This window comes from Triplophysa rosa, linkage group LG15 (genome assembly GCF_024868665.1).
Source record: "Triplophysa rosa linkage group LG15, Trosa_1v2, whole genome shotgun sequence".
NCBI lineage: Eukaryota > Metazoa > Chordata > Actinopteri > Cypriniformes > Nemacheilidae > Triplophysa > Triplophysa rosa.
The window spans coordinates 19,605,338-19,626,195 of NC_079904.1; the positions used below are offsets into that span (position 1 = coordinate 19,605,338).

At 42.4% G+C, this 20,858-nt stretch overlaps 1 protein-coding gene across 1 annotated transcript; it reads left to right on the forward strand.

Annotated features, from left to right (window-relative positions):
- The first annotated feature begins 2,843 nt into the window (after positions 1-2,843).
- On the forward strand, positions 2,844-9,201 carry LOC130566218 (metalloproteinase inhibitor 3-like). Its single transcript, XM_057353519.1, has 5 exons — positions 2,844-3,038; positions 3,423-3,505; positions 3,714-3,813; positions 8,266-8,387; positions 8,749-9,201. The coding sequence occupies exons 1-5, from the start codon at positions 2,912-2,914 to the stop codon at positions 8,914-8,916; spliced, it is 600 nt and encodes a 199-aa protein (XP_057209502.1). The 5' UTR covers positions 2,844-2,911; the 3' UTR covers positions 8,917-9,201.
- Positions 9,202-20,858: the final 11,657 nt, after the last annotated feature.

Consider the following 20,858-nt stretch of genomic DNA (forward strand, 5'->3'; position numbering starts at 1 on the left):
ATATTCTAGAGAAAAATAACTTGTAATACATGTTAATTACAATCTTGTATGTATTTTAAATTTAGTCGTAGGATCACAAGACTTTTTGCAAAACAAGTTCATGTCATTTACCTCAAATTTTGCCTTTGATTTTTTTTCTACTTTTTTAATATTCATATTCTCTTCTCTCACTCAGATGCTTTGAACAGGTGTAGCCCAAATGCAACAGATGCAGCAATGGCAGAACACCTGAAGCACGCTGGGGGTGGCGGATATAAAAAATGAGCCATAATGAACTTTCACCGACTCTAAAACATTTACACATGTGTTAACCATAATCCAGAATTTTGTTGTTTGCTTGATTTATTGCTGTTTAACAGTAATACAAGACTGTTAGGAAATAATTGGTAGTGCCATAGCTCTGACTTCCATACATCAATGGTGGAACACATGATTCACACTCCTGGAAGAGCTGGTGGTCGGAAACCAAGAAAATGAGAGGAAACATTTTGAAAAAAATGGCAAGACTAAAGTAGTTACTTATGTGTTAACTATAATACTGTACTTTTGTTATTTTTGTGTTTAATGGCTGCTTAACATTAATGTAAAACTCCATTGCTATTGAAATTCTACTATTTTTGTTTTCTTGTTTGAGTAGTAGCTGATTAACAAATGGAAGACAATTAAAAAATGTGATGTTCACTATAAATATGCAGTGATAAATTAAAACACTTCTTTTTCCCTAAGTCCACAAATAATGTGTTATTGATTGTGATGTACACGTGATTAAAACGTTGTATAGACGTTCAGGTCAGACTGGACCGATTTTTTACTTTTTTAGAAACTATGTCAATTTAAGACACGTAAACCTTAAGACATTTTGCCTTACACGATGTTACACAATGGGTGTGTGGTTATGTTAAATGCAGGCTTATATATACGCTTAAATTAAGCAGCAACATATCTAATAATACACGTCCAGAAGATGACAAATTTGGACGTCTAGGGACGAGTAGAAAAGACATGGAAATGACGGCCAGGTGACGTCAAAGACGTCCGTTCAACTTTCATTTTGGAACTATTTTTCAACCGTGACGGGACGTGTCGGACTGACGTCTTTTCAACGGTCATTAAACGTCCAAATGTTTGTTGGGTAACTTTCAATAAAAGCATGACGCTCGCTCTTCTCAACTGCTCGCGCTCTGGGTATCATATGGGCAGCGGGCGCAAGACGAGATTACCATAAAAACGTTGTTTGCCGTTGATTAGTGTCGTGACGCGTGCGCATAGCACTGCATGCGTGCATTGGCCAGGACAACCTGAAATATTCATATGTGTATAATGATGTTTTTTTACAAACATGGCGAGCCACGTGATTTTTGAAAGGAGCAACTTGTCGCTCGCGAGCCATATTTCCGACCACTGTTCTATGTGATGGAATGTGATATAATAATTTCTGGTTCCACAAAGGACCATTCAGTCAGGCGTTCTTTAAGAACCATCTCTTTCTTACCTTTTGATCATGTGAAGAACCTTTTTTCGCCATAAATAATCTTTTGTAAGACAGAAAGGTTCTTCGGATGTTAATGGTTCCTACGGAACCGTTTAGACAAAAATAAAAGTTATTCTATGGCATCGTAAAGCACCTTGATTTTTTGAGTGTAATAAGAAATTAAAAATGGTATTGGAAATTGCTCATGGTTTTATAGATACATGACAAATCAACTGAAAAACAGTGTTCCCTTCAGGTAAATGTGTTCTGCAGTTTTAGAAAATCTTTTTTGCAGAAAGAATTGCAGAAATAATGTTGATTTATAGACACTGTGTAACAATTTGGACTGGAATGCACCCCTGGTTTAGCTCCAGCCCTAATCAAACACACCCGAACCAGCTAATCAAGCTCTTCAGGATCACCTGAAAATTACAAGTCAGGTATGCTGAAGCAATTTGACAACAAAATTTGCAGGACATTGGGTCCCCAGGAACAGACCTGCGTATGACGGGTGTGTGTACTCAATGGAGAGAAGGAAGTGCCACTGAAAAAACCATAATCATGATATGATGATTCAGAAAAGAATGAACTGCAGAGCAGGATTTAATGTTTCATAGGTCACGTAACTACGTTTCAATTAACTGCTTACAGATTTTTAATTTAGAGGTTATTAAGGTTTATAATACAGTAGATTGGATTTTTAGTATACACATTTAACTTTTTTAGAAAGCTGCAAATTGTCCTTAACAGATCAATTATAACGTATTCATTACTAAAGTAAATTAAATGGATAGTTAACCAAATACAAATCAAAATAATTAACCTCTTATTTCAAACTTGTTTGTCTTTTTTTCTTCTGCAGAACACAAAGAAGATTTTTGAAGAATGTTAATGGGAAAAAAAATGTTGGTACCCATTGACTTGCATTGGTTTTGTAAAATTCAGTTTTTTTGTAAAATTACTTATTTTTTACAGTGAAGTTCAATTTGATTTAAAAATAAAGAATAGATAATTCTCACTGTTGTAGGAATTCACTCCACACACCTGACTTTAAATAAGGTGTCCCACACACCCACACCAGTGTCCCAGACAAACAGGATTCTAACTTTCCTGGTATATTCCCATATAATTAACTAATGTTAATGTTATTCAACAAAGAATAAAAAATGCACCAAACTGCAATAAATTACAGATTGTTTTATCCTTCACAGCACGTGGCACTGTACATAATTGTATTCTAGTATTTTATCTTTTAATATGCAGGACTAATTCATCAACACACAAGAATGTGGGAGGGGTTTGTTTGGTAGGAGGGGCAGATCCGTCCCTCAGACATGTGAACTATAAAATGCATCCACTTCCATCGAGAGAGGAGACAGTCTATCACAGCCTGTAAATCAGACCTAATCCTTAGAAAGTATCATTTGACTTCTGCTGCACATGATGGGCGTCACACTGTTGGGTGTTGTGCTGATCTTCTTGTCTGTAGGGCTGAATATACAGACAGCAGAGAGCTGCCGCTGTTTCCCACAACACCCTCAACATCAATTCTGCACTTCTGAAATGGGTACGTCAAATCTAATATCTTTACCAATATAATTTTTGTATGAAATTTTGTAAACTGCAGAAAACATTTAGCTGAAGGAAACGCTGTATTTCAGTTGATTTGTCATTTATCTATAAAACCATGAGCAATTTTTAATATTTTTTTTCATTTCCAATCAAGCAAGTGTAAAAGTACTATTTACAGTATGTGCTGGAAATGTTTATGATTCAGAAACAAACAACAATGTCCACTGTTGAATGTTGTTAGTGGACAAAAATAATTAAATATCTTATATTAACAACATATTAGTGAGTGTGTGAAAACGCCACAGTGCTGAATAGTCATGTTCAGGATGTTTATACAAAACAGCATTTCTAACATTTATGCCACTTTATTTTCCATCAGTGATTTTAGCTAACGTAACCGGAAACAGACTTCCTGTTAACGATCAAAACAACTTATTTCGGTATAAAATCAAACTGATAAAGGTGAGCTAATCTACTTGCACTTTAAAGCATCCACATTTATTAAATGAATCAGAATCAATTAAATTTAGGATAAGATAATATCAGTCTTTCATCTACACAATATTTATCTTGAAAAAGAAAAAAGAAAGAGTATCACAAATTTCAAGTTTTCAGAAAATTCACAATAAAATACTACCAATACAAAATATAATGAAAATTCCTTTTTCAGGTATTGAAAGGTACTAACTATGCAAAGCAAATTCAATACGTCTACACGGATTCATCCTCGTGTGGCATCACACTGGATCAGGGGCGATACGTGCTTTCAGGTACACCTCTGCCGTCTCACATTAAATCTAAACTTACCATAAAAAACCTGTCAATTCTTATTTTCTTTTGTTTTACTATTTTATTTATTAGACTTGTGAGGCAAAGTATATGAATGTACAGTGAGGGAAATAATTATTTGATTCCCTACTGATTTTGTAAGTTTGCCTGCTTACAAAGAAATGAAGGGTCTATAATTTTATGGTAGGTTTGTTTTAACTGATAGAGACAGAATATATAAGAACAAATCAGGGGACAAAATGTTATATAAAGGTTATAAAAATTTATTTGCATTTCAGTCAGTGAAATAAGTATTTGATCCCCGAGCAAAACATAACTTTGTACTTACCTTGTTGGCAAGCTCAGAGGTAAAACATTTCTGATAGTTGGTCACCAGGTTTGCACATGCGTCAGGATACATTTAGTCCACTCCTCTGTAAATCTTTAAGGGTTCTTGACTGTCGCTCAGCAAATTGGAGTTTCAGCCTCCTTCACAGATGTTCTATAGGACAAGGGTCTAGAGACTGGCTAGGACATTTAATGTGCTTCTCCTTAAGCCACTCTTTGGTTGTCTTGGCAAAACAACAGACAGCACACCCAGATGGATTTACCATCCTCGCTGGAGATTTTAACCATGCTGATCTTAAGACTGTCCTCCCAAAACTTTATCAGCATGTTAACTTCCCAACAAGAGGGGAAAACACTTTGGATCTGGTCTACACTTCCCACAAAGGAGCATACAAGGCCTCCCCCCGCCCCCACATTGGTCTCTCTGATCACATCACTATTCTGCTAATGCCAGCATACAGGCCCAGAGTGAAAGTTGCAAAACTCGTTCGCAAGGAGGTACGTGTATGGCCGGAGGATGCCATGTCCGCTCTTCAAGACTGCTTTGCAACAACAGACTGGGATATGTTCTTGCAAGCAGCTACATACAACAACCACACAGACATTGATGAGTTCACAGACATTGTGACATCCTATATCCAGAAGTGCACTGATGATGTGACCCACACAAAGACCATCATCACTCGGGCTAACCAGAAGCCATGGCTGACAGGAGATGTCCGTCAGCTGCTGAGGGATAGAGACAAAGCCTTCAGAGCCGGGGATGGAAATGGCCTGAGAACAGCGAGAGCCAACCTGTCCCGTGGCATCAGGAAAGCAAAACAGGACTATACAAAAAAGATAACTTGCACTTCGCTGACAGCAGAGACACGCGGAGTCTGTGGTGGGGCTTTCAGACCATCATGGACTACAAACCCGCGCCCCAGATCTGCAACGACAACATCTCTCTGCTTAACAAACTCAACAGCTTCTTCGCACGGTTTGAAGCTACAAACAACACACGCCCACAGAAAACACCACCCCCCCCACGATCAGGCTCTGTGCCTGTCTTCTGCCAGTGTGAAGAGGTCACTCTCCACCATCAACCCCCGCAAAGCCACAGGCCCAGACAACATCCCAGGCCATGTGCTGAAGGACTGCGCAGAGGAGTTTAAGGACGTCTTTACGGATATCTTTAACACTTCTCTGAGTCAAGCTGCTGTTCCATCTCACTTCAAGGCCACCATCATCATACCTGTGCCAAAGAAACCTGCTCCATCCTGCTTCAATGACTATCGCCCTGTGGCACTGACCCCCATCATCATGAAGTGCTTTGAACGGCTAGTCATGTCTCACATCAAGTCCATCCTTCCCCCCACCCTGGACCCCTTTCAGTTTGCATACCGAGCCAATCGTTCCACAGAGGACGCAATCTGCTCTGCTCTCCACCCAGCCCTCACCCACCTGGACACATCAGACTCATATGTGAGAATGCTTTTCATAGATTTTAGTTCAGCATTCAACACTATAATACCTCAATAACTCATCTGTAAACTGGATCAGCTGGGACTTAACACCTCCCTCTGCAACTGGCTGCTGGACTTCCTCAGTGAGAGGCCACAAGCAGTACGAGTCGGCAACAACACCTCGAGCAGCATCACACTCAGCACAGGGGCCCCCCCAAGGCTGTGTGCTCAGTCCCCTGCTCTTCACCCTGCTGACTCACGACTGGACACCAACCTACAGCACCAAACACATGGTGAAGTTTGCGGATGATACTACTTTGGTGGGTCTCATCACCAAGAACGACGAGACCCACTACAGGAAAGAGGTCAACCTTTTGACCACGTGGTGCAGAGACAACAACCTCCTGCTGAATGTCAGCAAAACCAAGGAGATTGTTGTTGACTTCCGGAGAGGCCACACCGAACACCCACCACTGACCATCGATGGTGCTGCTGTGGAGAGAGTGAGCAGCACCAAATTCCTGGGGGTGCAAATTAACGAGGACCTCTCCTGGACCACCAGCACTGCATCCCTGGTGAAGAAAGCTCAACGGAGCCTCTATTTCCTCTGCAAGCGAAAGCTCCCTCATCCATCATGTGTTCATTCTACCGGGGCACCATTGAAAACATCCTGTCCAGCTGCATCACTGTGTGGGGCGGGAGCTGTACTGAATACAGCAGAAGAACACTACAACGCATAGTGAATACAGCTGGTAAGATCATTGGTGCCCCACTCCCTTCCCTGCAAGACATATACACCACCCGCCTCACCCGCAAAGCCACCTCGATTGTGAGCGACGCCAGCCACCCTGCACACAGTCTGTTCAGCCTCCATGCCCGCTCCACTAGACTCACCAAAAGCTTCTTCCACCAAGCTGTAAGGATGCTAATCTCTCTCCCCTCTCTCCCCCCAGCCACATCCTCCAGGCTGTCAGGAAACTGAACACCCCCCCCCCCCCACTATACTGTTTACACTGTTTATTATTGTATTTGTATATTGTTTATAGAAAATGTCTGTCATATCTGTTGTACCTGTGCACTTTATCTGTTTCACCGCGGGTGAATGAGAAACGTCCTCTTGATTCTTTGTATGTCTGGTGCATGTGAAGAATTGACAAATAAAGCTGACTTGACTTGACTTGACTTGACTTTGTCATGTTAAAGGCACATCCACGACCCATCTTCAGTGATCTAGTTAAGGGGAGGAGGTTCTCGTCCAAGATTTTACAGTACACTGGCCCGTCCCTCAGCCCCTCAATGCGGTGAAGTCATCCTGTACCAGTAGCAGAGAAAAAGCCCTAAAGCATAATGTTTCCAACACTGTGCTTCTCTGTAGGGATGGTTTTTCTTGGGGTCATAGTCAGCTTTTCTGTCCCTCAAAAAACAGGAGTCAATTTTTGTCTCACAGCACTTTCTCCAAAGCCTTTTCTGAATTATTTTGATGTTCATTGTCAAACTTCAGACGAGCCAGACGGGTCTTCTTGGGCAGGAGGACCTTGCAGGTGCTTCAGGATTTCAATCTATTGTGGCATAGCGTGTTACCAATGGTTTGCTTGCTAACTGTGGTCCCAACTGTCTTGAAAGCTTCTTCCGTGTAGTTCTGGGCTGATCTTTAACCTTTCTCATGATCATCTTTACCCCATTGGGGAAATCTTGCAGGGAGCTCCAGCCCAAGGGCAATGGATAGTTCATTTGTAGTTCTTCTATTTCCAAATAATCGCACCAACAGTTGTCTCCTTCTCACCAAGGTTCTGTCTGTTGCCTATTCAAGGTTTGTGCAGGTCTACAATCTTGTCCCTGACATCCTTTGAAACCTATTTGGTCTTGACCATGGTGGTGGAGAGGTTGAAATGGAGGATACAGATTCTGTTGGCAGGCATCTTTTATATACATAACAAGCTGACTTAGGAGTACTTTCTTAAAGTGACAGGACTAATCTGTGGTCCATATAGGCACATAACCAATCTGTGGAACCAGAATTCTTGCTGGTTGGTAGGGGATCAAATACTTATTGAAATGCAAATCAATTTATAACTTTATAAAAAAATTCCTTTGATTTTTTGGTTGATATTCGGTTTCAATCAGTTAAAATAAATCTACTTTACCATAAAAATGATAGACCCTTCATTTCTTTGTAAGCAGGCAAACTTACAAAATCAGCAGCCATATCCCAAGTCCACAACATCTTGAGCACTTTCGCAACTGCCCAGTGCCGACTTTTGCCATTCTGAAAACTTAACTAGTTGAAAATCGCAGTGTTCATTATAAATTATTGATCTATGTGGGTCATTCTTTTTTAATTCATGTGCCCTAATAATCTTTAATTAAAATCTGAAAATGCACTTCTGCCCTTCAGTTGCTATTCTTCTCTGACAGCATTGGCAAAACACCCTCTTTACCTGTCAGTCTGCTGCAAGATCTATTTCAAAATGAAACAACTGCATTTTTAGATCCACATTTATATTGGAAAACACAAGCAATGCCCCAATTTTTCTCATTCGATTTACTCACTGTGCATAATTTATGATATCAAAAGCTGTCAAATGCTGAATTTGTCAAACAGATAAAAACTTTACAGCGAATTTCCCATTTCCAATTTCTTATTTTTCTTTTTTTTTAAAGGACACCGGTTTAAAGATGGAATCGAGGTGGGGATGTGTGACCTTGTCAAGCAATGGGATCTTCTCTCCTTAACGGAGCATGAAAACTTCAAACAAACATATAAGATGGGCTGTGACTGCACGGTAATGATATACAGCATATGAAACCTTGCAAAATTTTACTTGGTATTCACGATTTTCTACCAAAATGGCATAGTTTCAAGAATTAGCCAACCTCTGCCATGCAAGTCTCCATTAAAGAGAGTGCATTTTGCTTTATTAAAACAGAAAGTTCACCCAAAGATAACATTTCTGTCATCATTTAGAGGCTTTCAGTCTCTAAATTGTACTTTGCATCTCTTGGAGCAACATGAGGATGAAGAAAACATAACTGAATATATATGGTCTTGGTGAACTATTCCTTTAACAATAGTCAAACACAAAACTCATGTCAATGTCAAAATGTACGTCAGCTCAAACTCACCTCAAACTGTCATCTCCACAGATCTCTACATGTTCTGGCAGTCCTTGTTGTCCCCAATCTAAGAACGAATGTGTGTGGGAAACCAACTCTCCTGACTCTCTGGGGTACGCCTGTCTGAGGGACAGTGACGGCATCTGTAGCTGGTACTGGCCAAGTTCAAAAGTTGATGAAGATACAATGTGCATCTAAAAGACCAGCATTTTCTCATTCTTAAAGAAGATATTTGGTTGATGCTGAGAATCTTTGTTCTTTCTAATACTAATTCAGCTTCAGAGTCCATTTATTAATCAACTTAACACTGCTGTTTTAACTCTGAGAGAGGAAAGATCCCATTCTTCCCCCCATCTGCAAATTAAAAACCTTTTTATGCAAAATAAACATGTTTCTATTTGATTGTAATATGAAAAGTAAGCATGCTTTGTAAAAACAGAATATTTTTCAGTTGACTTCAATAAAAATGCATATTGAGCAACATGTCTAAAAGCGTGATGTGAAAAATGACAACGTTAAAAAACCATCACAATGTTTAATAAGCTGCTGATGTAAATCCCTTATATTATTATCTACATTTATGAATTCTATGGATGCTTCTAACATGTATTTAAGGTACACATTCTTCATCATACTGTTGACTTTGAGAATCATTTCAGCCTTTAAGCTCAGGTATCTGTTGATGGCAGAGGAAAATTTCTCTGCTTTTTCGCAAATTGTAACTCTCTCACTATTAGTTGAAAAAGTGACGTGTTGGGCTAAAAGGTACACATCATTTTAAAAATGCCAAAATTGAATCATCTTATTTTTCTATGAAATAAGAATCAACTTATTTCATAGGGGCTGTACTACCATATCTGATCATGACTACAATAAAGGTAACAAGTTAACATTAGACCCATTTTATGTCTTGCCAAAACAGATTTCCAAGTGAAAAAAAGCATTAAGCCCCAAGAAGCCTTGGTTTACAAAGATTTATAACAGCTATAAGGGCGTTGTTAGGCATTGTTTGGAAGATTGCTTCACCAATGAATGTACAGTTCCCTCCACTAATACTGGCACCTTTGGTGAATATGAGCAAAGAAGACTGTGAAATAATGTCTTTCCCTTTCTGTTGGTCTCTCGACGTTGTGTCGAACCGACAGAATGGGATTTGATCTTGAGAACCTATCAGCTCTGATTGTACTTTTAAAAGGCCAATGAAGTTGGTGAATGCCATGGCATGCCAGTCTCCGCCTCGTACATACGGGTATAAAAGGAAGATGACGTGCCCATTCATTCACATTTTGTTCTTCGGAACCTGCTAAGGTGAAATGATGAGTGCATTATCTCCTGATTATCTACTGGATTCTATGACGCAGAGCAGCGGATTCGTCCTGGTGTGTGCGATTTCCCCTGGGTGTTTCGGTAGCGAGCCGAATGTGTCTATTAGAGCAATTTCCTAAAAGAGCACATTTCTCATAGCGTGCTCCTGTCGCCAGGCATGTCTCGCCACTGTAATCTTGAATGTGACCGCCTCATCCTCGAGTTTGACAGGCACCAGTGGCGGTTCTACATTGAAACCCTGGGCGAGACCCCCTTTGAGCGCCCCCCCCCAAAAAAAAATACCACAAAATTCTGCACAAACAGTTATATTTTATTATAACAACATAAGTGAAAATTATATTTCTCAATTAGTTTATTTTCACGTCATCCCAATGTTTAGATCATAAGAAACAAATGGTAAAAAAACATTTTTTTTAAATGATATTTTATTCATATGTTATGCTATGTCCTCTATAGTGGACACTAGGACTCAGTTGTTTAAAAAATAAAATTACATGAAATTATATGTATAGGCAAAAACAATGGGATTTTTTTCTATCACCAATACCTTTTTGGGTTTCAGGATTTTTTTAACCAAAATTTTATAAAGTTGATTCTCAACTATGTTATGAAAGATATAATGGATTGAATTGATACACCATTTTACTTTATGCAATTTGTGGGTAAAATGGTCATAAATTAATATTCCCATTCAATGCAATGTATCTATACAGTGTATCTAATTTGCATATTAATGTGTTCTTGGAGCAACATTTAATGAAAAAATAAGTGTAATAATTGGAGTAATAATTGGCAACATTTTAATAATAATATATATTTCATAGGAATATTGATGTATAATTTATTTCCATATTCACTTGTTGTGTCTCCCAAAATGCCTGATAAACATGGTTTAAGTCCTCATGTCCTCTACAGTGGACATGTATGAAATCAATGCCCTGTTCTGTAACAGAAAGTCATTTTTTGCTTTGAAACCCCATAACGTTTTGAAATAACGTCTGAGATGTTGGTTTATGAAATACAATTTGAAAAGTTGTTCCCCACACAGTGAAATGATAGATAATAGAAAACCGCTTCGCGGTGGCGGTGCAAAGGATTTTTTTTAACTGCTGGTGCCGCCCCCATATATCATGAAAAAATGCCGCCCCGGGAGGCTGCCCTGTTCGCCCGTGCCAAAAACCGCTACTGACAGGCACGATACCTGCATCACATGTTTGGGTCACCAGCATGCTGAAGTAACGTTCGTGGATACGGCATGTCCGCACTGCGAAACATGTCTATCAAGGTTTTGTGGTCACGGTTGGCTGTGTTCTTTTTGGACACAGCCACAACATCGTTTGATTCCTGTTCCGCGGCGGCTGCCAAGCCGTCTACCGCGGCGATGGTGATATGGGCTTCCCATGGATGTTAACCCGTCGCAGCAATGCCGCGGACCGTCCAGGCTCCGTTACGCTCACCTTCCTGTCTCCTATGGGCGGCAGCTGACCGTCCCATAGCGGATCCACGCATCAGAGTGCAGAGGATGAGATTTCCGTCACAGCATTGGATGGCGACTTTCTGCCATCAGACGCTGATGTCTCCCTGGAGCTCCCGGCTTTGGGTCGGTCGAGCTCAGGATGAGTCTGACGCAGAGATGTCAGTGCACCGCACTGTCTTTCCCGCAGCGCTCACGGCTGCATTCTTGGTACCTGGATATGGAGCACGGTGGCAACCGCGTTCCACCGATACCTTTTATCCCGGAAGTGCACAGAGAGCTCGCAAAGACCGGGAACGCCCCCTTTTCGGCGCATTTGCGGCAAACGAGCTCGGTTGCTCTGATTTCCCTTGAAACCAGAGCAGCTAAGGGCTACGTCGATGTATCCCAGGTTGAACGTGCCATCTGCAGATCGCCCCATTCTGGATCTGTGCACTCTGAACAAGACACATCACAGATTCCCGTTCAGAATGTTGATGCAGAAGTGCATCCTGACGTCTATCCAACATCAGGATTGGTTTGTGGCAATCGACCTGAAGGACGCGTGCTTTCATGTCTCGATTCTCCGACGGCACAGACCGTTTCTTCGGTTTGCCTTCGAGGGTCAAGCATACCAAGCACCTCTTATCTCGGTATAGAACTAGACCCTGTTACCATGACACCACTGAGCGCACCCAGTCAATGCTGAGCTATCTGACTCTTGTCAGGCAGCACTCAGCGGTCCCACTGAAATTTTTTCAGAGGCTGCTGGGGCATATGGCGTCCTCGACGGCAGTCGTTCCACTCGGGTTGATGCATATGAGACCGCTTCAGCATTGGCTTCAGAGTCGAGTTCCTTGGAGAGCGTGTCACTCCGGCATGAGACGTATTCACATCACGTCTCACTGCCGTCGCACCCTAGCCCCCTAGACAGACATGTCCTTCCTCCGGGCTGGAGTCCCGATGGGGCAGGTCTCAAGGCACGTCGTGGTGATGACAGATGCCTCCCTGCTCGGCTGGAGTGCTGTGTAAAGGGCATGCAGTGTCGGGGCGCTGGACGGGACCCCGCCTGCACTGGCATGTCAATTGCCTAGAGTTGTTGGCTGCTTTGCTTGCGTTGAAGAGGTTCCTTCCTCTCATCCAGGGCAAGCACGTGCTGCTCCGCATGGACAGCACAGCCAACGTGGCGTATGTCAACCACCAGGGGGGCATTCACTCACGGCAGATGTCGCAACTCGCCCGATGCCTCCTCAGCAGCTGGTGGAATCCCTGCGCGCCACTCATATACCGGGCAACCTCAACCAGACAGCCGACGCGCTCTCTCAGCAGGTCACGCTCAGTGTAGAGTGGCGACTCCATCCCCATGCCGTCCAGCTTATTTGGGAGCAGTTTGGGCAGGCGCAGGTGGACCTGTTTGCCTCCCTGGACACCTACTATTGCCCGCTTTGGTACTCCCTGACCGAGGCTCCCCTCGGGCACAGATGCCTTTGCACACAGCTGGCCACAGGACAAGCGGAAGTACGCCTTGCCCCCAGTGAGCCTCCTTGCACAGGTCCACAGGTCCTGTGCAAGGTCAGGGAAGAGGAACATCAAGTTCTGTTGGTTTTGCCCCACTGGCCTAACCAGACTTGGTTCTCAGAGCTGACGCTTCTGACGACAACTCCCCCTGGCCAATTCCCCTGATGAAGGACCTTCTTTCTCAGGAGAAGTGCACAGTCTGGCACCCGAGACCAGACCTCTGGAACCTCCACGTCTGGCTTCTGGAAGGGACGAGGAGATCCTGAGTGACCTGCCTCCCGTAGTCGTGATTATGATCCCTCAGGCAAGATCCCCAGCCACTAGGCGACTGTACACCTACAAGTGGTGCCTCCTCTCGGTGTTCTTCCCGCAGGAAAAACCCACAGAGCTGCGCGATCAGTGTCGTGCTGTCCTTCCTTCAAGAAAGGTTAGAGAGCAACCTTTCTCCCTCAACTCTCAAGGTCTATGTCGCCGCCATTGCTGCACATCATGATCTTGTGGCAGGTAAGTCTCTCAGTCAGCAAAGCCTGGTCATCAGATTAATGAGGGGATGAAGACATCACGATGAAGACGGATCTCCAAGTGGCGCTCGCTTCCATCAAGAGGGAAGGGGATCTGCATGCACTCTCTGTGTCCAACGAGTGCCTTGAGTTCGGGCCCGGCGACTCCCACGCAATGCTGAGACCCCGGCCTGGCTAAGCGCCCAAAGTTCCCACCACTCCCTTCAGGGAACAGGTGGTAAACTTGCAGGCGCTCCCCTCCGGGGAGGAAGACCCAGCCCATTCCGTGTTGTGTCCTTCAGAAGCTCTGAGCAGCTCTTTGTCGGTTTTGGAGGACAGCAGAAGGGGAGAGCTGTCTCCAAACAGAGATTGGTGCACTGGATCGTGGACGCCATCACCTTGGCGTACCAATCCCAAGATCTCCCGTGCCCACTGGTAGTGAGGGTTCACTCCACCCGGGGTGTAACCTCCTCGTGAGCCCTGGCTCAGGGCGCCTCTCTGGCAGACATCTGCAGAGCTGCGGGTTGGGCTACGCCCAATACTTTCGTGAGGTTCTACAACCTTCGTGTAGAGCCGGTGTCTGCCCGTGTCTTACATACCAGGTAAGACCGACGGCCGGCTGGGCGTACGCCGGCGAAGTACCTTCTCCCCTTCATCAGGTGAGTCAGTGCGCTGTTCCAGCTTCCCTACTTCCTCCACTGGACGAAGTATAAGCATTCCATCCATCACTAAGTACTTCAAGCTTACCAGCCGGGCGGAGCGGCTCGTATTCCAGGCCCAGTATAGGTGAGTTTCCCTCACGAGGCGAACCCTTATACTTGAGCTAGTGCTCCACACGTAGTGACTCCTCTCTTTGGGTAGTCTCGTCTGACGTTCTTCACTCTTGGTTGCCCTATCGGTGAACCTGTGACCTCCCCACGGTGGACTCCACCGCTTCCATGCACCCCATTTGGGACCCCGCACTTACTCCCATGAGATCTCCCCACTGGTGAGACCATGTAGGTATTCCACGTTTATTCTGTCTACGGCAGATGTGGTTCTCCCCTCAGGCGAGGGGGTAGCGCTTCCCAGTGTTCCTTGTGGTGTCGGGCGGCTATCTCGCCCCTAGAGTAGCAAAGGCCACCGCCTGTACGGCCGTTAGTAAGAGCCACTCGTTGTGCTTCACGCATTGATGTCTTACTACACCACTGGAAGGTTACGATTCACGGTTGCGCTTACTTGTGACTCGCCCAGGCCGGTCAGCTCTTATTGAAAACAAACAATTGGAAATACAATGAAGTTTTATATAAAAAAAATACTTTGTTAAATATATGTGTGCCACAATTATTGGCACCCCAATGAATTCATATGCGCAAAATACTTTGCATAGTATATATTAGAAATATAATCCCATTTATAATTTTGTATTTTTCTAGTACACTTGGGATTAGCAACAGGAAATTGTTCAACTAAGACTTCCTTTTCACGGGGATATACATATGAGGCAATAAATAGGCCAAACTTCCATAGTCATTTATCACAATGGATAAGACCAAAGAACATAGCTGTGATGTGCGGCAAGAGGTTGCTGAGCTATTAAGCTCACGTACCCATTAAGCAAACTTCCATCTTTGTTCATGTGTTCACACTGTCTGGTGCCCGTTCTGAAAGCTGTCTAAAAACTTTGACCAAAAGTGTAGCCCCTTAAATGTGCAGTTTTTAGACGTTTAGACTTTTATCTAGAATCACTGCTTTGTCAAGATTCATGTTTAAACTTTTGCATAATAAGATCTTGAAATCAAAACATTGTTTTTTTTCCAAAATAGAGCAGCATCATCAGTCATATGACCATTTAGAGAAATATGATGTCAGAATTCCTCTGACAGAGTCTAGAAAAATGTATAAGCAATATTATGTATACATGCCAATAACAAACTTTGGTTAAATTCACTAAAATAAATTAATTCTCATTTTTTTAAGTTAAATTTCATATTTTATTAACATACCCAGTTATTTGATCAGTCAGTGTACTTTGCTGTTTTCTATATGTACTGCATTACTAGTCATCAAGTGCCACCTGCTGAACTCATTTTGGCTTTACTTTTTATAAATCAAGTTTAAGATGAGAGTAATGACCTCACTGAGAGTTTAACTTTGATTTCTCACAAGGTACACAAAATATGTCTCTTGTCATAACGTCGCTTTAGAATTATAAGGTTCTATCTGACACTTTGGTCAAAATTGAGTTATTCGCATATTCTTATTCTGTGACAACTTATTCACATTATGCCATGTTTGTTTTTTTAAATGTGTGAATTTTGGGACCTTTTTTAAGAAAACAAAAAGGTTCTATCTACAAAATCGAATTATAATTTGGTGCCATAAGGTTCTATCTGCAAGAGCCAATCAGCACTTTGAATGCACACAAGAGGACCAATCAGGATCAGCTTTCTTTGTCATGTGACCGGACTCCTCAGTGACAGGGAAAATCAGAGGAAACAGTGCAACACAACAATGTTTAAAATAAACTTCAAGGTTGACTGTTTAATTGATACTTTTGTCAACGAGAGCAGCTCAAACAACCGTATTTTTTGTTTTGTTTTAGGTTTTGTTGAAGAGATACATTTTTTTATATTTATAGACACAACACTAGCCAGCAGAGCTAGCTTCCCAATACCTGTGTTAACATAGACTCTCATAATGCAGTTAATGCCCAATAGAGGGTATGCATTGATGTCACTTCCCACGTGAACACGCCGGGACACGCTCACTTGAGTGGTAAAACTAAGGCAAAATGGAGAAAAATGGCTGCATTCAATAGGAGGAACAAAAACCGGGACTAAAAGACGCAATTATTTGCTGAAACTCCAAGCAGCTGGACTCGACGGTGATCCTTACGACTACCTTATGACTTACAAAGGAATCATGTGTTCTTAGACACTCAAATGTTGCGTGGAATTGCCTTTCCTGATATTGTAACTAGTGGTGGGCAATACTGTAAATTTTGGTATCGATCCGATACCAAGTAAATGCAGGGCCAGTATTGCCGATATCGATACCGATACGTTTTACTTTTAAAAGCATTCACTTGAATTTACATGTAATTCCTGTAGATGAAATGTCATGATTTATCAGATGAATGCATCATTAATATGCTAAATCTGAATTCATTTTCATGACCACTAAAATATTTTGTGATTTGTGCTCTTAATGTGCCTATAGGCTAATTAATCATGTAGATGTTAAAACAAGGAACATAATTTAAACCAAATAAATATATTTATTTATTTATTACTGTAATAGAATTTGCAAACATGAACTTTGCACCAAATTGTTACTGTAACAGAACAGAAAAACGATATATAACAAAACAATTTCTCCCTATCCCAGTACTACTTCTATAGCTTTAAAAAAAACAAAGTGCACAAAGTTATTACTGAAGAACAAAGATTTTAAAACTGCTTTTCCATTTTTGTTCAGTGTTATGTTTAGACACAATAATAGAACAAATTAACATTGTACTGATGAATGTCAGTAGAGGGCACTATTGCTCCGGAAATGGGGTTGTTATGGTCTAATAAAGAAGCACGCACGCGGCGTGTATATGGATGGCATTAGCGTCTGTTGTCTTTAATACGGACAAGTGATACATGGTACCAGGAGAAATTAGCTACAACCTTACAAAATGAGTGTTAACAGCCTCCGACAGCCAGGCGAGCTGAATTTAAGCGGAAATGTCCATGCTAATTGGAAATCCTTCAAGCAAAGCTTTGAGCTATACCTGCTAGCGACGGACCTGGTGGACGGTGATGACCGCCGGAAGATTGCACAGCTTCTTACCGTGGCTGGCCGATCCGCGATAGATGTCTTCAACACATTTTGGTTTTCTGAGGAAGAAAAAGATAAGTACGATGTTGTTATGGCAAGGTTTGAGGACTATTGTACACCAAGGAAGAATGAAACGTACGAGCGCTGTTTTTCGTAATCGGATGCAGAAAGAAGGAGAGACGATTGAACAATATGTGACTGAGTTACGTCTGAAAAGTCAGTCGTGCAACTTTGAGAGCTTATTGGATTCGATGGTCAGGGATCAAATAGTCATTGGCATTGAAGATAAAAGAATAAGACGACAGTTACTCGAAGAGCCTGATCTGACTTTGGAGAAAGCGATACGCATCTGCCAGGCGTCGGACAGAGCGAACGTGCAGCTTAAATTTTTTGATGCAGAACGTGAGCCTGCAGCAACAATGGATACAGTGCATGAGCAAGTAAAGAGGACTGTCAAAGAAAAACAAGGCGAACCAAAAAACAAAGATAATAAAGACTGTAGCAGGTGTGGTACCAAACATGCGCCCCAGAAATGCCCGGCTTATGGCAAAGTTTGTCGCAAGTGTGGTGGAAAAAAACACTATGCGAGATGCTGCATGACAAAAAAGAAAGTCAAAATTGTAGAAAGAACCAGTGATACCAGTGAGGACAAGCAGTTCTTCGTGAAAACAGTAATGGAGGAAATAAGCACCAAGGACGAGTGGACTGCACAATTAGATGTCAGCGGAGTGACTATACCCTTCAAACTGGACACTGGTGCACAGGTGAACCTGTTGTCGATTAAAGATTTCCACAGACTGAAGGACAAGCCTAAAGTGCATAACAGGAAAATAAGCATACGAACTTATAATGATGAGCCAATTCCCACGAAAGGAGTATGTCGGATTACACTGACAGCAAAAACAGGTCAGACGGTAAATGTAATGTTTGTACTGGTAGAGGGTAACAGACAGCCTATTCTTGGGCTGAAGGCTTGTGAAACTTTGGGTCTCATTAAGAGAGTTCATGTGATTAACAGCCAAAAAGTTACACACAGTGACACGGGTGACAAACAAACAGAACAAGTGACTTGTGTAAAAAACATATTTCAACAGTACCAAGATGTGTTCGAGGGTGTGGGCTGTTTACCAGGCAAACACAAAATACAGCTAAAAGAAAACCCTGAAGCGGTAATACACCCAGCCCGGAAAGTTCCCGTAGCCCTTAAAGAAAGACTAAGATCGGAATTAAAATCCTTGATGGAAAAGGGCATAGTCAGAAAAATAGAGGAACCAACAGAATGGGTTAATTCCCTGGTAATAGTGGGGGGGAAAATGGGGATCTAAGACTTTGCATAGACCCGCAAGAATTAAACAAGTGGATTAAAAGAGAACACTATAAGTTGCCAACAAAGACCGACATCACGAGCATGATGGCAGGTGCATGTTATTTCTCAAAAATGGATGCATCAACAGGCTTCTATCAGATTGCCCTTGATGAAGAGAGTGCTAAACTGTGTACTTTCAATACGCCCTTTGGGCGGCACTGTTTCCTTCGCTTACCTTTTGGAATCTGTTCAGCACCAGAGGTGTTCCACAGGACAGTGCAACAGCTGTTCGAGGGAATGGAAGGAGTGGGAGTCTTCCTAGATGAAATAATAGTATGGGGAAAAACACAAGAAGAACACAACAAAAGACTTGATGAGGTGTTGAAACAAGCACAGAGGAAAGGACTGAAAATGAACAGACAAAAGTGTGAGTTTGGTGTAACTGAAATCACTTACCTGGCTGATAAGCTGTCTGCAGCAGGAATACAGCCTGATCCAGAGAAAACGCAAGCTGTAGTTGACATGCCAGAGCCCAGGGACAAAAAAGATTTACAACGAGCATTGGGGTTAGTCAATTACATGAGCAAATTCATACCCAACCTATCTACAAACACCAAAGCACTTAGAAGTTTGCTGGGAAAAAAACAGTGAATGGCAGTGGCAGCACCAGCATAAAGAAGAATGGGAAATGCTTAAGAAGCCTGATTAAAGACCCTGTGCTCAAATTTTTGATCCAGAGAAACCAGTCAAAGTGTTAACCGACGCATCCAAAGATGGACTTGGAGCAGTTCTACTCCAGAAACAAGATTCGCAGTGGTTTCCTGGAGCGTACGCGTCACGCACAATGACAGCAGCGGAAAGGAACTACGCACAGATAGAGAAAGAGACACTAGGAGTTGTTTTTGGATGTGAAAAGTTTCATGAATACGTATATAGAAGGGAAGTGATAGTGGAGACGGATCACAAAACTCTGATTGCAATTTCAAAGAAAGCCCTGGGAGAAGCACCTCCACGTATTCAACGGCTTTTGCTGCACTTGCAGAATTACCATTTGACATTTGAATTTACGCCAGGTAAACTATTGGTTGTTGCCGACGCCGATGCCAGCCTGTGAAACACAGATACAGGCACCAAAGAAAACGATGTTCAAATACATGTAGACTGTGTAGTGAACCAAATTCCAGTGTCCAAGAAAAAGTGGGCCGAGTTTGCCGATGCGACCACAAGTGATAGTGTATAGCAAGGCGTGATTGGAAAAATAAACTCACTTGAGGAGGAGATGCTACCGCACCCTTATCAGCATTTCAGAGACGAGCTTTCTGTCATCGAAGGGGTTCTTCTAAAGGGAAGACGGATAGTTGTACCTAGGAAAATGAAACAAAACATGCTGGAGATCATACATGAAGGCCACATGGGCATAGAAAAATGTAAACGCCGTGCCAGAGATGTGATATATTGGCCTTGTATGAATAAAGACATAGAGACACGAGTACAGCACTGTGAGATCTGTCAACAGCACAGATATAAACAACAAAAAGAACCGCTGATAAAATATTTTACACCTTGTGAACCATGGAGGAAAGTCGGAACTGACTTGTTCCACTGAACCGGAAAGGACTATCTAGTAGTCATGGATTACTACTCAAACTACCCAGAGGTTGCATTATTGTCTGATACCTCCGCAAAGAATGTGATTGCACAAATGAAAACAATCTTTGCAAGACATGGAATTCCGGTCACTATGGTCAGTGACAATGGACCTCAATTCAGTGGATGGGCATTCAAAGACTTTGAAAAACAGTATGGATTCGAACATGTCACATCAAGTCCACACTACCCACAGTCAAATGGACTGGCCGGGAAGGCGGTACAGATCGTGAAACGTCTGCTGAAGAAAGCTGTCGAAGCTGGGGAGGATCCTCATCTTGCTATCCTGAATTACAGGTCAGCACCCTTGCAGTGTGGGAAGTCCCCAGCTGAATTACTGATGGGTAGGAAGCTAAGAACAAAGCTACCGTCATCTGAACATTTGCTACAAAACAGTGACCAATTTGTGCCAAAGAAATCCAGTTCTAATGTCACTTATAACAAACAAGCAAAACCTTTGTGCAAGCTGGAATGTAAGGACTTGGTAAGAGTAAGATGTGATGGAAAATGGGGACCAAAATCGAAGGTTCTGAAAGAGATCATGCCAAGATCTTACATAGTACTCACTGAGTATGGAAACACT

What these genes read in the sequence shown, in the direction of transcription:
- LOC130566218 (XM_057353519.1), top strand. Translation starts at nt 2,912, where the DNA reads ATGATGGGCGTCACACTGTTGGGTGTTGTGCTGATCTTCTTGTCTGTA. An exon ending in GGGGCGATACGTGCTTTCAG is followed by an intron (nt 3,814 to 8,265) that starts GTACACCTCTGC and finishes TTTTTTTTAAAG; the next exon opens with GACACCGGTTTAAAGATGGA. An exon ending in AGATGGGCTGTGACTGCACG is followed by an intron (nt 8,388 to 8,748) that starts GTAATGATATAC and finishes TCATCTCCACAG; the next exon opens with ATCTCTACATGTTCTGGCAG.